This window comes from Scyliorhinus torazame, chromosome 8 (genome assembly GCF_047496885.1).
Source record: "Scyliorhinus torazame isolate Kashiwa2021f chromosome 8, sScyTor2.1, whole genome shotgun sequence".
In the NCBI taxonomy this organism is placed as follows: Eukaryota; Metazoa; Chordata; class Chondrichthyes; order Carcharhiniformes; family Scyliorhinidae; genus Scyliorhinus; species Scyliorhinus torazame.
The window spans coordinates 80,643,259-80,661,151 of NC_092714.1; the positions used below are offsets into that span (position 1 = coordinate 80,643,259).

General features: G+C 42.1%; 1 protein-coding gene across 1 annotated transcript in view; it reads left to right on the top strand.

The window, feature by feature from the left end:
* Positions 1-17,893, top strand: part of srpx (sushi-repeat containing protein X-linked) — a 110,798-nt gene that overhangs the window by 24,550 nt on the left and 68,355 nt on the right. The window contains exons 2-4 of the mRNA XM_072513888.1: positions 2,809-2,880; positions 14,589-14,780; positions 16,863-17,039. Coding sequence (XP_072369989.1) covers positions 2,809-2,880; positions 14,589-14,780; positions 16,863-17,039 — 441 coding nt within the window. The remainder of the gene's footprint in view (positions 1-2,808; positions 2,881-14,588; positions 14,781-16,862; positions 17,040-17,893) is intronic.

Here is a 17,893-nt window from a genome sequence, read left to right on the forward strand (position 1 = left end):
GAGGTAGGTTCTTTACTCCGAGAGTGGTTAGAGTGTGGAATGGACTGCCTGCTGTGATAGTGGAGTCGGACACTTTAGGAACTTTCAAGCGGTTATTGGATAGACACATGGAGCACACCAGAATGACAGGGAGTGGGATAGCTTGATCTTGGTTTCGTACAAGGCTCGGCACAACATCGAGGGCCGAAGGGCCTGTTCTGTGCTGTACTGTTCTATATTCTATGTTCTACACTTGGGTTTCTATGGATTATAACATCAACACATTTCAACCGTATTTTGTTCGCTTTGAAGCATTTTTGTGACATTGTGAGGTTGTGAAAAGAGCTGCATAAATGCATGTAAATGCCACAGTCCAGTCCATAATAAACTACTCCTGGAAAGTTTGGATGACAATCATTTGATTCCCAGAAGTCTAATCCTTTGCAAGTTGTGAAAGGGTCAGATTTATAAGTATTAAACCATCTATCACTAACTTTTAAGAGCAAAGTGGATTTCCAGGCCTCACTGAACTTCTAAACAACTTGTATTTATATAGCATAACAAAACATCTTGAGGTGTGCTTAACAGAAGCGTCATCTATGAGGCTGTTTAGCACAGGGCTAAATCGCTGGCTTTGAAAGCAGACCAAGGCAGGCCAGCAGCACGGTTCGATTCCTGTACCAGCCTCCCCGAATCGGCGCCGGAATGTGGTGACTAGGGGCTTTTCACAGTAACTTCATTTGAAGCCTACTTGTGACAATAAGCGATTTTCAATTCATTTTCATTTCATTTTCATCAAACAAAGTATGACACCAAGCTGCGTAGGGCAGATGACCAAATTCTTGATCAGAAAAGTAGGTTTTAAGGAGTGTCTAAAAGGAGGATGTCTAAAAGCAGAAAAGCCAAAATTGGAGAAGTGTAGGTAATTTGAAGGAGCTGGCAAAGATTACAGACATGGGGAAGGCTGAGACCATGGGAGGGTTAGAAAGCAAGAATGAGAATTTTAAAATGCATGCTGCATTATGTAATTTCTGATATTCTGATGCGAAGTAAAATTATCTCTTTAATGCTGTTCAGACTAATTGCTGTTAATAAGCACTGCATGAGATCAAAGTATGTTTCTCGAGCATCAGGCAGGAATGCGGCTTTTTAAAAAATAAAAGTAAAATCGATGGGTGGCATGGTGGCACAGTGGCTAGCACTGCTGCCCCGCAGCGGCAGGGACCTGGGTTCAATTCTGGCCTCGGGTGACTGTGTGGAGTTTGCACGTTCTCCCCGTGTCTGTGTGGGTTTCCTCTGGGTGCTCTGGTTTCCTCCCACAGCCCAAAGATGGTTAGATGGCCATGCTAAATTGTCCTTTAGATTCCAAATGGTTAGCTGAGTTTACTGGGTTACAGAGATAGGGTGAGGTTGTGGATGCTAGGTAAGGTGTTATTACCAAGGGTTCGTGCAGACTTGATGGACCAAATGGCCTCCTTCTGCACTGTAGAGATTCTGTGATAGGAAGAAAGGGTCAAGAGCTATACCATTTAGTCCCTCACGCCTGTTCCAACATTCATTAAGACCGTGGTTAATCTGTGTCCTAACTCTATGGGCCTTTGTCCCATATTCCTTAATACCTTTAATTTCCACAAATCCATATCAATCTCAGATTTAAAATTAAAAATTGATCCAGCATGGATTTCCTTTTCAGTGGAGAGTGCCAAACTTCCCCCAACCCCTTGGCCTGAATTTTCAGGATGGTGAGCACTTGGCACATTTTTATTTATCAAATTGTAGTCAGAGTGTCGCTTGCAGTGGCTTCTCTTCCCCTCCTCCCAAATCACTACCTCTGGGGTTCTCATCTATCCATGGCTCTCTGCTATTTCTCATCTATGTGCCAACCCTTAGCAACATCATCTGAGAGTACACTTTTCGTTTTCACGGGTACACATATGGCAGCATCACTAGTACCTCACCACCAGCTCACTCAATTCCCTCACTGTTTCTAATTGGTCAGACTGCTTGTCTGGCATTCTGCTCTGATGATCAGCAATTTCCTCCAATTAATTATTGACAAGACCAATGCCGTTATCTGTAGTCCCTCCTGCAAACACCGCCGTTCTCCCTGGCAACTGTCTGAGATTGTAACTGACTCTTTGCAAACTTGGCGTCATATTTTAATCCGAGATGTGATTTCAGCCACACATCTGTGCTATCACTAAGACCACCTATTTCCATCAATGTAGTATCGCCTGACTCTCTCCCTGCTCACATGCTGCTTTGATACCTTTAGACTAAGCTATTATAGAGCACTCCTGACCGGCCTCCCACATTCTATCCTTGATAAAGTTGAAATCATCAAAACTCTGCTGCTCATGACTTAACATGCACCAAGTCAAAATTGACCCAAACCCCTGTGCTTGCTAATCTGCATTGACCCCTGGTTAATTGACGTTAACATTCTCACCCTTGTTTTCAATCCCCCATCTCCCCCCACCCCCCCATGGCCTCACCCCTCCGATCACAATTTCCTCCAGATAGGGCCTAGATAGGGTGCTCTTTCAGAGGGTCGGTGCAGACTCGATGGGCCGAATGGCTTCCTTCTGCCTTGTTGGACTTTTATGGTTCTAGGTGGGAGAGAATGCTTGGTACGATCCTGCATCATGTTTGCTTCTAATAACTACATTTCCAAAACAATCTATTGGATATGAAACTACGTGGGATATCCTGAGGACATGAAAGGGGTTTTATAAATGCACATTTATTCTTTCATTCATGTTGGTAGTAATGCACATGATTGCTAATGAGATTGTTTTGTCCAGTTTTAGTTTCTATTTTGTGTTGTAGGATCTGGATATGCCCCACTAGAAGATGATGAAGATGCTAATGCAAATGAAGCACGTTACGCTAGATATGAAGGTGAATGGTTTATTTACATGTTAATAAATAACTTGAAAGGAATTGAGTCCTTTTCAGTTCACAGCGATCAGACTGGTTCTCGTGTGCACCGACTGATTCGAATTTGGCTTCCACTAGAGCTGACGAACTCACCAAATTTCTCTCCATTTAATAATGAAAGATCCATCTAATACCATGTCATTCATCTAATCCATCTAATACCATATTCAGCTTGCTTTCTTGCAGTCCTGAAACACAAGGCATTTTAGAAATCATTAACTCTTTGTTAGCGGGAATGAGTCCGAAAGAATCACTCGACACTTGGGTCTGCTCCAAACACCAACCACTTTATTGTTCTAACACCGGCAGGGAGCAAGTTGCTGGGCACACCCTGCGCTTCTCCACTGAACAAAGCAAATCATCAATTTTTATACAGATACACAGCCTATTCTGGCTGGACACAATCCAATCGTAATAATTATAGATTACATATATTACTTGTAGATCCAATTAAATTCGTTACCAGGCATGATGGAGCTGCATGATCAGCTCATGGACAGCTACCCCTTATCAACTGTCCTTGGGACTTGCTTATACATCACAAGCTCAACACTCCCATATCTTAACCTCGTGAACTGGTCACATTGTTAACAGTTTCTCAGAAGCAGCTGCCTGGGGTGGTTGATAAGGGAAGTTCTGCTAAATTAGCTATTTTTGTGTGTCTGTGTAAACTGACTCTCTGCAAGAATGTGGCCAAATCAGCGAGCTAAACCCCATGAAGCCTCACAAGCTGTTATACTTCATTTTTAACTAGGATTATACATTGTTAGTGCAACCTCGAAAACAATATGTATTCAGAAATGATATACATTCTATATACATATATATATTGCAGGTGCCTTTGCTCTGGGCCCATTTCAACACTCTTACCTGTCTCTCTGACAGGAACTTGTAATTCAATTTGGTGTGATATTTCAAGCTTGTTAGCAGTCTCAGTCAGAAGCTTTGCTAACTATTAAACCTATAGGAGAAACATAGAATTACTGTAGATTGGATACATATTTATCAGTTGATTATTGCCAAAAATGAATTTGGATCCACATCATAAAAATGGCAGAAAATGGCCTATTGGCCAGCTCAGTTGGTGATTAGAATAGAATCACAGAACCAGGAATACAGTTGTGTCCCCTCTGAATGGAGACGCTATGATGATGATGGATTTATAGAGCAGATAACTATCGTTGTACCAGTTGAGACCAACTTAAGATAGCACAGTTTCATGTCATGAAGCTGGATTGAATATTGTAGAGATTTGGACTTGTACTAAACCCCAGAGAACCCAGAGTTCCTGTTGAGGAATAACAATGTTGGCAAAAAAGACAATCACTAAAGTAAACCAACATTTATTGGATGTGACGGATGCCTGGTCAGCTCTCAACAGTCGCTAAGAGACTGAACCAGATGCCATAACCTTTTTACGTTTTATGACGGAGGGAAAAGATTGATTCATTCCAGGAGTGCTAAAATAAGAAATAGGGCTTGGTTATTTTATAAACAAACTTTATTAGAACAAAAGAAAAAACTCAATATTTATACTTTTACTTCAGCTCTGCCACTAACAGATCATATGCAGTTTCTTAACCTTAACACACTAGTTCTCATTAAACATCACTTTAAATAACCATGCCGTTTACACAGACAGGGCAAGGCAATACTTGCATTTACAAAGCAATTTTTCTTCTGTTAGGGACATTTGTTCAGAACCCTTTTCTAAGCCTGATCGGCGGCAAATGTCATGACCGCTCTGATCGATTTCCACAGCCTTCTGCCTCTTACTGTTCAGAACAGATTCTTTCTCTCTCACTCTAAGCTCCCCCCCACACCCTCAAACTAAAGTTCTCCACTGAGGTGGCCAGACTTAAATCCATTATCCTTATCTTGGCTGTCTGATTTCCCACTCCCTATTCTACAATAGAACAGAGCTATGCCATTCATATGCAACTAACCTTCCATTGCCGGACAAATAGGTCATCAGATTCTGTGATGGGATAATGGCTGGTCAAACAATTAACCTTATTTTTTTTTTACATCTAACTGTATGTCCTTGGAACACTCGACGTCCAGGGCCATTCTTCTAGCCAATTAGTTTTGAGGCTAGTTTTGTAGCCTGTGTGTCCCTTCAAACTTCTAAACTGTAATTTGTACCTTTGATTGGGGCCTGTATCATCTAGTCCTTGGATTACCTTTCTGGCCATGATTGTAACTTTGGCTTCTCTTTGCTGTTGAGCTAGACTTGCAAGAGCCCAAATGTGTAAATATGTCCTAGCTGTAATTTGAGTTCACTCCCAAATGACCCACGCATTATTTCTTAAAGCTACATCACAGCATTAAGAGATGTCGCTTAAGACTTTCTTTGCAATATACCCCAAAATTCATGAATCATACCAATTAAACTTCATCACTAAGGCGATGTATAGTATGATTTGATCATTTAAGCCATAAATGTGCCAAAAAGGTGAAGTCTAACTATGTACTGCCAAATAAATGTAATTTTACAACATAAGTCACAAATTCAAAAGCCCATAGAATCCCTACAGTGCAGAAGGAGGCCATTCAGCCCATTGAGTCTGCACCAGCCCTTGGAAAGAGCACCCTACTTAAGCCCACATCTCTGCCCTATCCTTGTAACCCAGTAACCCCACCTAATCTTTTCGACACTAGGGCAATTTATCATGGCCAATCCACCTAACCTGCACATCTTTGGACTGTGGGAGGAAACCGGACCACCCGGAGGAAACCCACGCAGACACTGGGAGAAAGTGCAAACTCCACACAGTCAGGCCGGAATTGAACTTGGGTCCCTTGAGCTGTGAAGCAGCAGTGCTAACCACTAAGCCATCATGCCGCCTCTGCCCCATACACCATGCACGTACATAGTACTACAAATTAAATCTGCAGCATGGAAGTCTTAAATCTCTGACTAGTATTGTTAGCTGCATAAATTATTTTATACAGCAGCTAATCACAGGGTAAGAAAACATTAAAATGTTTATTTTAAAAGGAGCACTTATAATATTGACCAATATAATAAACAGCATTAATGCTACAATACGTAAGGGTGCGTAGAGATAGCCTTAAAATATACTGTTAAAGTTATTTGCCAATGTAATAGTCATTGGATGTGACAAACAAGTACCTGGTCTCACCTTCAAAGGAAAGAATGGTCCACCCTTAACAGGTTCAGGACCTGCCATGGCCCCTGTCTGGCCAACCTCCACAAATGGGGCATTAGTGTCAGCCACCTATGTGCCTGTGGGAGAGAGCAAACTATATACTACATTATAGAAGAATATCCAATCCACTGACTTGGCGGAGGCCTTATGCGCACTCAAAACAGTAGGACTGGAAGAAACTCCTTGGCTTAGGGAATTTGCATTCGCTAAATAAATCAAAACCCCTTTCTCAAAACATCTTTTGCCTGAGACCTGGCCTCCATAATTCAGTGCCAGCAATATCTGATCATGTTAAATAATGCACCATCCGAAATTGAAAGATGCAAAAGTCAACAGACATCCAAGGTATCTGTGTGTGTTAAAACAATTACAAATAATTTGTGCTAAATTGGAATTTATCATTTAGACAACTGAAAGATAGACTGATGATTTTGTGCACAAATTACCAGTATGATTGTTTAAACATTGCTTTTGGAAAATTGTAATGTTTTAACATATAAAAGCTGTGATAGATTATAGCATGACCATTCAATCCGTGATTAATTTGTTTGGCAAATTTATGTATACAAGCATGAATACATGAATACAAGCATGAAGTCAGATTACCAATGAAGTATATTTTGGAATGTAGTTTGATCCGAGGAAAACAGTATTTTAGACTTGAGAGATAAGTGGCTTTTTAGATATAACTTTACATTCTGAAATAGCTATCCGTAATATTGATAGCACAAATAAGCTTTTTTTAAAAATCCTAAAATTATGTATTTTGCAAACATACCAAGCTTAATCTGGTAATGCCAATAGAGCTAATTGATGCACGCCTCTGTAGTTACGGTTTCTTACCGTATAGCTTGGCAGTTCAACTTGCATGCTGTTGCTTACGCTTCATGTGCCCATGTCAGATTGTTAGATTTTGTATCCAAAGCTCATGTAAAAATAAACCCTGTATATGAGCTGCCTCTGATCATGGACACCGGCCTGCTTATGGTGCAATGTTGATATCAAATCAATGATTTCTTCCTTCTCGCAGCCAGAAAAAAAAAATCTATTTTAAGGATTAAATCATCAAAATGGCATCACAGTAAATCATGTGACGCCTGAATTAATGAAGATTTGTTTGGAGAGAGAGAACAAAGAAAACAATTCTCATTTTATAGGACCAGGAACACAAATGAGGAACTTCGGGACATGGGCAGCATTTGATTGAGCCAGTGATAGTCAAGTGAAGCTTAGTGCAATCCCATGTATGAGTAAAGTATGTTATTATGCATCTTTCATTTCATTCTACATATTGAAAGTAATGGGAAAGACATTACATGCAGAGATATAACTAAAGCTATGAATGTTGGGTAAGACAGCTGATCTCTTCCAAATGTGGTTCTTAAAATTTTGAGTAAGATATTGGCCCCAAATTTGCTGGAGCTAGTCATTTTGAATTGAATTGAATAGTATGATTTGATTTTTGTTTTCCCCTCGCCTTTCAGTCCCAATTAATTTTGTGCCAAAATTGCTAGAATTTGTGGGTTATTAACTGTGTCTGGGATCTTGGTGAATGATAGGACCGATAGTCTAGCTCCTTAACCAATTTAATTCAAGCATTGAAGATGAAACGGAGAAGGAAATGGAGGTAAATTAGAACCAAATTAGATACAGAAAGAGAAATAAAGCAAATTAAAGAAAGTTAGTTTGATTTTTTTTTTTAAATTTGCAGAATTACTTGCAGAAACTATTGATTGGCACAGTGGTTAGCACTGCTGCCCCACAGGGCTAGGGATCAACGTTCGAGTCCCACCTTGGGTGATTGTGTGGCGTTAACACATTTTCCCCATGTCTGTGTGGGTTTCCTCTGGGTGCTCTGGTTTCCTCCCACAAAGTACAAAGTTGTGCAGGTTAACACTAGTCTCTAGTCCCTTAGTCTCAAAGATGTGCAGGTTAGGTTGAGTTACAGGGATAGGGCATGGAAATGGCCTTGGGTAGGGTGCTCTTTCAGGCCAAATGGCCTCTATCTGCACGGTAAGTATTCTATAGATTCCAGGGATTCTATGAAATGAGGCTTCACAGTTCCAACTGTACCTGTCCTGGGCTTATGAGATTGAATGTCTTTGCTGGACCATTTATGTTGTGAAAAAACAGTTGTAGCTTTCAGCAAATTTAATTTGTAATTATGGAGCAAATCCAGCAGTGTTTTGAAACGCATGAGTAGATTATCTATGAGATCCGATTTTTTTTGTCATACTTTGGACTGCTTCTTCATTTTCTGTTGAATCACATCAGTCGACAACCTTGACCCTGTTGGCAACATGTTGAGACGGACCTCAGCTTGCCACCCTCATTATTACTGGTTATCACTGGTAAGAACCACCTTCATAGAATTCTACAGTGCAGAAGGAGGTCAATCGGCCCACCGAGTCCGGAACGATCCTTCGAAAGAGCACCCCACCCAGGGCCACTTCTCCGCCCTATCCTCGCAACTCCAATATTTCACTTAACCTTTGGACACTTGAGGGGCAATTTAGCATGGCCAATCCACCAAACCTGCACCTCTTCGGACTTTGGGAGGAAACCAGGAGAAAACACATGCTGATATGAGGAGAATGTGCAAACGCCACACAGTCATCCAAGGTCGGAATCGAACACGGATCCCTGGCGCAGTGAGGCAGCAGTGCTAACCACTGTGCCACCGTGCCGCCCACTTCATAATGTTACCATTCTTTTTGAAATCTGTGTGCACAAGTGCACAGAATCATTACAAGTGTAAGTGAATATATTAAAAATGTGCTTAAATGTGCTGTATACAATGTGAAAGATGTAACCACAATGAACCCACAGTGCTCTAGACGAGATAATGGCCTTCACACCCAAACACTCCTAAGTGTTGCCTAGTGGCCTGCCTCGTTGTCCAAGCACCCATAGGGAACCTCTTTCAGACTGCAGTCTCCGTTTCTCTGCATGGGCAGCCGTGATCACAGTGATGCCCTTCTTCATTCGCAGTCCTGGAACTCCCACTGCCTCAGGGAACTCTACCAAATGTTGACACATCTGATGCTGAGTTTCCAAACAGTGTGCCCCAAGAGATGACTCCTGAGGCCCCCTGTTCCTGCCCAGTTGGAGCATCATTGCGACTTCCCTCTCTCAGATACCTCTTCCTGCACTCAGATGTAGTGCCCCTGTGCCACAGTCTCCACACGCATACAACTTCCCTCTGATGTGTTGGTATCTGAATTGACAGAGGATGGGCTAGTCAGATGTGACACTGCCTCCTCAGATATCTCTTCTCCCTCTTTCCAGAGGGACGATGTGCCTGGGGAGGGTGAGGGAGCAGAACTGGGACCTGGACACAAGAGGTATTTAGGTACATCTCATCTCATTGTGAAAGTACAGTGTGATGTACGGCATTACCTTATTCAGGCTCACTTTGCCCTTATGGTCCAATCCCATTGTTGTAGTCCCTCTCATGCCAACATTCCATTGTGCTCTTTGAACTAACTGATACCATGAACTCTACCATTGCCATCATGTGCTGAGGTGATTTAAATACTACCTGTATCTACTGCGAATGGTGATTCACCATCACCAACAGACAGCTGTTCAGGCATCCTGGCAATCTTCATGATCATCTGTTTCACAGGATGGATGTACCTCAGCCAGGCTGACCCCAGTCTGGAACATCTTCATGGCATCTTTTTCGTCTTTTTGATCTCCCAAGACATTTATATTAGCCTGATATATCGTACATGGAGGGAAATTTCTCTTCACTGCATCAGTGCTTATTCCCATGTGTTGTGTGCATAATGTAGCCATCTAAGATGGCTACCTGCAAAGGACCATGGGAATTATGGCCAACCCAGGCCTCAGACTGATACAGAGCCTATGTGTATCTAAAACACAGGTAACCAGACCTGATCGAAACCCCCGCTCGTTTGCATTTTACTGAACAATATTTGCATTTCCCAAGACAATAGAACTCCAATCAAGCAACCGGTACAGCCACAGATTGATCGGTGCCACTCCCCTTAATCAGAAAGCCCAACTACCAAGGTCAATGACCGCTAAGGACCCGCTCAGCTACCAAGGCACCCGCCCCGTTATTGGCCGAAATCGAAGACCGTGATCAGAGCCCTGTTGAACTATTGGGTCCAAGGTTAAGGACCGCCCCAAAGAGCGCGAAATCCCAGAGGGATAAAAGAGAGCACTGTCTCTTTTGGATCCGGCCTGTGCCAACACAATTGTAGCAGGAACAGCCAGCCAAGTTCAAGACCAACGATCGCTACCTGACTGATGAGCCCAGCAGAGACAGAGCCACTTTCTTCGAATCAGCTGAGTGAAATCCAGATAAAGGCCTTATCCATTTGCACAGTGCCGGTCGCCCTGAGGTTAAGTAAGGTTATTGTAGCTGATAGGTGTAGTTTAACTCATAGCAGATATTGTGTTTGCATGTGGAGATAACTCTTGTGTGTAAATAAACCATCTTTTCAACTGACTAACTGGTTGTGTGGTCATTTGATCGATATAAGGGAAGGCTTGTGGTTCACTAAGATAAATAGAAATACCCACCGTATTGGCGACGCTGTTGGGACCGAAACAGAGCAACCTTATTGGCATCACTGGGTGGGAAAAACACCAACAATCTACATGAGTGGTGTACACAAATAGGCCTCAGCGCTGAAGTAGAGGTATCTGTTGCACCTGGGCTGCAGTGTGCAGGTGTAATCCTTTTGTTAAGTTCTGTGTCAATGAGCCAAGCTGCTCACCTTTTCCCCAAAACAACATGTCATTCAACCTTTTCCTGCAATGAATCCAGGAGCAGTGATGGTCCCCTGCTGTGCTCACCACAGACAGTGTTTGAATCCAGGCCTTATTGGTTGCTGCAGCAGTATTACTATGGACAGCAGGATGGAAGGCTGTTCCCCTCTTCTCGAGTTCTTCCACCAAAATATCAAGGTCCTGGTCAGCAAATCATGTAACAGCTGGATCCATCCCTTCCTCCACATCCCCTCAGTGTGACATTGGATAAAAATGTGAGGTGAAAACGGTCGTGAACCATTCAGATTACAATGCTGTCATTCACTTTTGTGTGCTTACATGCACTAACCATTTTCGCCACATCATCAATAACTAGTACGGTTTGGTGGAGGAAATAGCTCTGTGCAAATGCTTGGATCCATGTATGTTGCGGTTGTGATTCCACAAGAGCATGCTGTGCTCTGTGACTGACAGCCCTACTCATTTCCTCCCTCTTAATCACAATGTGCCATGACAGTGTGTAGTAATGAGGGACCTGGTCAAGGATCAGCAGTGTGGACACATGCTTCTAGATGGGTGGCACGAATATTGGGATAATGGGAATAGCCCTGTTCCATCATTCATCCGCCCATTTAGTTTTGGCAGCCAACTATACGAGTGCATTATATCTCTAGCAGGTTGTAGTGGTAAGATGATGCCATCCCTATAGGTGTGTCCATGCTTTCAGTGGTTCAGTACACTGATTGGCGACAATGATAATGGGCCATCTGATCTATGGTCAGCTCAGAGTTGGACAATGTTTAGAGCTTTGACACTCACCTGACCAGGCAATCACATCTCCTCTGAGGCACAAGGACCCCATTCCGACTGCTATTTTGGTCTGCACCCAGACTGAAAATCGGAAGCTTTGGCAGCCATTTTTGAAGGTTTGCGTTTGTGGAGCTGGGAATTTTCCCATCTCTGCACACCCAACCTGGGAGCGAAAACCTGGACCTGTGTTTTTTGTTCAAATATTTTTTATTCTCCTTTTTCACATTTTCTTCCAAATTTACACCCAACAATAAACAATAATCAGTAACGAATGTAATGTCAATCCCCATATCAATAACAATGATCCCATCCTCCCACAAAGCCCCAGACATTGGCCCGCATGTTAACATAAACAAATGACAAAAAAGAATTAGGAATCACCCATAGTCACCATTAACACATACAGTCCCCTTCCCCCCAACCCTCCCAGCCCCCAATTTCCCATACGTTTGATGTGATCCAATTCTCGAAAGTGCATAATGAATAACGCCCATGAATTGTAGAACCCCTCCATCCTTCCCCTCAGTTCAAATTTGACCTTTTCAAGCGTTAAGAATTCCAGCAGGTTCCTCCCGTCAAGCCAGGGCACAGGGTGGAGAGATTGATCTCCACCCTAACAGGATCCGCCTTCGGGCGATCAACGAGGCTACAACATCTGCCTCCACGCCTGTTTCCAACCCCGAATATGGCCTCCCGAGGGCCCGGGTCCAGTTTCACAAAGCCTACTTGTGACAAGCGATTTTCATTTCATTCATCTTCTACCCCCTTAAAGAGCCGGCTGATCCTCGCCCTTGTAAGGTGTGCTCTATACATCACCTTCAGCTGTATCAGCCCCAACCCCTCACACGAGGTGGAGGCATTCACCCTCCGGTGCACCTCACACCAGAACCCCTCCTCCATACCCTCTCCCAACTCTTCCTCCCACTTTGCCTTGATCCCTTCTAGCGGCACCTTCTCTTCCAAAATAGCTCTGTAAGTCGCCGATACTATCCCCTTCTCCAGTCCTCCTGTCGTCAGCACCACCTCCAGCAATGTGGAAGTTGGCTCTACTGGGAAGATCTGTACCTCCTTTCTGGCAAAGTCTCGAACCTGCATGTATCTAAATATGTCCCCCTGCTCCGGCCCATACTTCGCTCCCAGCTCCTTCAATCCTGCAAAACAACCCCCAAGAAATACATCTTTTAGTGTCCTAATTCCTTTCTCCTCCCATCTCCGAAAATTTCCATCCCACTTCCCTGGCTTAAATCTATGGTTCCGCCGAATTGCATTTCCCTTGACCCTGCCCCCAACCCGAAGTGCTGCCGAAACTGCCTCCAAAATCTCAACAAACCTATTACTACCAGATTCCCTGAGTATCTCCCCGAGGCTGTCGGAAGCGGCGCTGTCGCTAGCACCTTCAATCCCGACTCCCTACCCAAACACTCCTCCATCCTGACCCATTGGGAGTCAACCCCTCTGACCCAGCTCCGTACCTTTTCCACATTCGCCGCCCAGTAATAATACATCAGGTTTGGAAGACCCAAACCCCCTGCCTGCCTTCCTCTCTGTAGTCGTCACCTTTTTAATTCTGGCCACCTTCCCTCCCCATATGAACGAGGTAATCATCTCTTCAATCTCTCTAAAAATGCCTTTGGCAGGAAAATCGGCAGGCTTTGAAAAATTAACAGGAATCACGGCAGCACATTCATATTAATCCCCTGTACCTGACCCGCCAATGAGGGAGACCATTGGACCTGTGTGTTTATTAATCATGATAGAATATATAATTGTAAAGACGAACGCTTGAAGGACTTGGCTGCTACATGCTCTCTGTCACAGCCATATCCAGCTGCTATTTACCCCGCCTTCTGATATTTTTTTAGGCCAATCACGTCAGTGCCGCACTGTGTCCAACATTAGAATTGATCCATGATTGGACAACATTTGTTCAACAATCTTGAGTGTGCTCAGAATTACACTGACAACCAATTTAAGATTATTGTTTTTGCAGTGCGGCTCACTTGCTGGGAGCTACACATATTAATACACTGGGCCCTGTTCTTTGGAGACAGAAGACAAAGTACACACATTGTGCCTGTTTCAACTCCACAAAATAGATGACAGCCATTATCTGGTTCATTCATTAGGGCAAGGCCTTGACCAATCAAGAGTCAACATGCCTGGTTTGAATTTAAACAATACTTGTCAGTTAACTGTCAGTCATCAGCTAACTGGAGCATTGTCCATGGCAATGCCTCTTATCAATCAGAGTTCACTCGCCAACCAATCAGCACTCTCTTCTCATGAAGTATAAATTATTGTTTCCTGTTGTTATGTATTTACATTGTTTACATTGTGTCTTCGTATCTGCAGTAAGCATTGTGTATTAAGTGACATCACAGAAGTGACATATCGGGTCGCTAATGCAGGAAACTGTCAGTTTAAGAAGCAGCCAGATTGAAGAAGAACACCTCATAAATAAAGCTCCGTTAATTTTTGACCCTCAGTGTTTCCTGGTGTCAGTTCTCCACAATACACAACACCCATGCATTGGTTTTCTTAAGAATTGTCTGATGAATGTAAGATGAAAAGCATCAATAACATGTCTTTTTGCAGCAATACTCAATAGTTTTTGTACTACGTAATGACTCTTTGAAGTGATTGTCATTAATCGACATTAACGACAGTGATAGCATGTTTTGTTTACCAACGGGATATGGAAATTGCTAACAATTTATTCTTCCACAGTGTAATAGGCAGGATCATACATGGCAAGCTGCCTGAAATAGTAAGTATTGAGGGTAGATATAAGCAATACAAGATAGCTGTACAACTTTGACAAAGGGTCATCTGGACTCGAAACATTGGCTCTTTTCTCTCCCTACAGATGCAGCCAGACCTGCTGAGATTTTCCAGCATTTTCTCTTGGGTTAGCTGTACATTTACTTTTATTGCTGTTCACAGATATTCCCTGGTGCGCTCCTCTAAAGATCAAAAATGGTTATGTCCATTGCAGAACACCACACGGTGGATATCACAAAAATGTACAAGGAACAGCTTGTGATATTACTTGCCAAAAAGGATACGAAATTTATGGAACTGGCCGTGTCCATTGCCTTTCGAGCAAACGCTGGTCACAAACAGTTCGTTGCAGAGGTGGGTAATATCGATTTATTTGTTTTTGTTGAGTGAGGGTAATGAAATGAGTGAAGGCGAATTTTTAAAGGTTTATTGACAAGCTGTAATGCATAAGGTAGGTGAGTAACTGAAACCAATAGTTCAGTATGTTAAGATACCATACCCCTAAACAATTTTTAAAAAATTTATAAATCTGTGAGGAAAGGATACTTCATACAGGAGTGATGACTCTGACCAATATGTATCTTTTATGTTAAAATAAACTTTAAACACAGAATTAACTATCTTAAGATCAAAGAAAATAGCTTTACAATTAACAGCTAAACAGTTCTTAAACACAAGGAAAAATATAAACGTACTATCTATACCTGCGACTAATTCCATTTAATCAACCAATATAGTTCAAATGCCATTTATAAATGAAGTGAACAAACAGATTATTTGCTTCGTTGTATAGATACTTTTGGAGAGAGAGACCCTTTCATGAACAGAACGAGCACACCTCGGCTCAACCTAGCAGCATTTAGCAAAGCTGCTGTTCAACTTTAAATACTTATGTCTTGTTAGACTCCAATCCTAGGGCAAACTGCAAAACTGCAGACAGACCTGGCTCCTCCCATTAATTGCATCATCTGTGTGCCACTAAGATGTCACATGACCTGCTGAGCCAGGACTAAGTACAACCCCCATAAATTATTTACTCTCCAAAGAATCTCCAGCAATCATAGGAATATCCCATTAGCCCTCTCTATGTTGACAAGTACATGTCTTAGAACCAATCATGACAACATCTTTTATGACTACTTAATTATAGATTTAACAGATGGGCAGCCTGGATACCTTAACCTAGGTTCTTTAATAATATCACTGCAACAAATATATACTTTAATCCAGGCTTTTAAATCCCTTACTGCCATAGATATAAAATAGAACATAAATACCAATTTCTTACATTCATCACAGGTGTATCCTACTTATTGCTGTATCATGTTTGATGGTATAATATTCCAAAATATCAGATTACTTTCTTTGTATTTATTTTTATTCATTCAGTGACTCATTTAATGCCGCAATAAACTTTTACATTAGCATTGTGGATAGCACAATTGCTTCACAGCTCCAGGGTCCCAGGTTCGATTCCGGCTTGGGCCACTATCTGTGCGGAGTCTGCACGTCCTCCCCTTTTGTGTGTGTGGGTTTCCTCCGGGTGCTCCGATTTCCTCCCACAGTCCACAGATGTGCAGGTTAGGTGGATTGGCCATGATAAATTGCCCTTAGTGTCCAAAATTGCCCTTCGTGTTGGGTTACTGGGTTATTGGGATAGGGTGGAGGTGTTGACCTTGGTGCTCTTTCCAAGAGCCGGTGCAGACTCGATGGGCCGAATGGCCTCCTTCTGCGCTGTAAATTCTATGATATGATAATCTATGATAAAACTTTGGAGAAGTTTGAGACAATAAAATTAGGAATTCTGCACCTCAACATACTTAGGAATTTCCAAATGTTGAAATAGAATTAATTAAATCATTTAATGTAAAACTTTAAACGGCAACTAAAGAAATTGATAAAAATAAACCCCTAGTCAGTGATACCACATCCTGTGAAAGAATGAATTAAAAAAACACACATAGACATTGGAATTAAAAACAGAAAATGTTGGAAAACTCAGTAGATCTGACAGTGTAAGAGAGAGAAACCAGTGACATTTGAGTTTTTAAAAAGTCACACAGACTCGAAGCATTAACTCTGTTTCTTGCTCCACAACTGCTGCCAGACCTGCTGAGTCTTTCCAGCATTTTCTGTTTTTCATTTCAGATTTCCAACATCAGCAGTATTTGTTTTAATGCAGATATTGGAAATGAGTGTTATAGTTTGTCTTTGTGCATCTGGACCAGGAAGGTGAAAGGTGATCTACAACGATTCAAGTGGGAAAGTACACATGTTTGGACATAAATTATGAATGGTCTATGGACACAAATAAAATAGATTCCTAGTGTGAGGTACTGAAAGGCGACTGGTGCTGAATGAACACATTCCCCTTCAGGAAGGGAGAGGGAATAAGGAAGCAGATTGTTCCACTTAATAGTTATTTTTCTGTTCTAGAAATACGATGCCCTAAGTTTTCATTGCCACTCCACGGAGGTGCAAAGTGCTCAGATGGAGCATATTTTAACTCGAGGTGTGAGTTTTACTGTACACCTGGATACCAAGTTAAGGGACAGAAAAGTGTGATTTGCATGCACAATAAAAGGTGGAGTGGAAAGGAACCATCTTGCCTTGGTAAGTTTTGTTCATAAAATACTTTAAAACAAGCTAATTAGCTGTTTAACCAGTATAAAACTGAAAATGTTATAAACACAATCGAATTTACCTAATTTAAGAAATGAAAACTATTTCTTACATTACAAATCTTGTGTGCATGCACATCCTAAGAACAGATTTAGCTTCCTGTTGATGTTCTTGTCACTTCTATGCAATTATTTGACATTAAAGTTTCTGTTGCAATGATTTATAATGATTTCCTATATATATATATATGTATCATTTTGTTGTATCTCGCTTAACTCTCTTTAAAATCCTCTATGGTGACACCCAAATGCCATGCTAGGTTTCTCACTGCGATAACATCATCCTTTCCCTTCCCAGCCTCTGCACTGAGAGACGTCTCATCCTTGATGATCTCATCCTCCGTCTCAACTTATCATGCCCTAGGTTTGCTGCTCTTCTAACCTCCCTTAACATCGCCCTGCATTTAAACTCCCGTACCATATTCTGAGCCACCTGCTCAGTCTACCACCTGTTGTGGGCTCTGTATTCTCATTGTGCCACAGGTAAATCTGTTTGATCACTTGTACCCCCTCCACCCACAATCCTCCATTTGTTGGGGTTTGTTCATCATGCACTTTCGGGAGTTGGTTCCCGTTGACTGCTGGGGGAGTTTGGGGGGAGTGGGTGGAGGGCTTTTTGCTTGGGGTTGTTTTGTATTGTAAAATTGTTGAAAATTTGTTGAATAGAAATACTTTCAGAAAATCAGAGCAAAGCACAGTATTAGCCTTTCTCACCAAAACAAAATGGGAAACACCATTTCAAACCTGTGGTTGATTCAATGACTTTTGGTTGGATCCTCATGACAG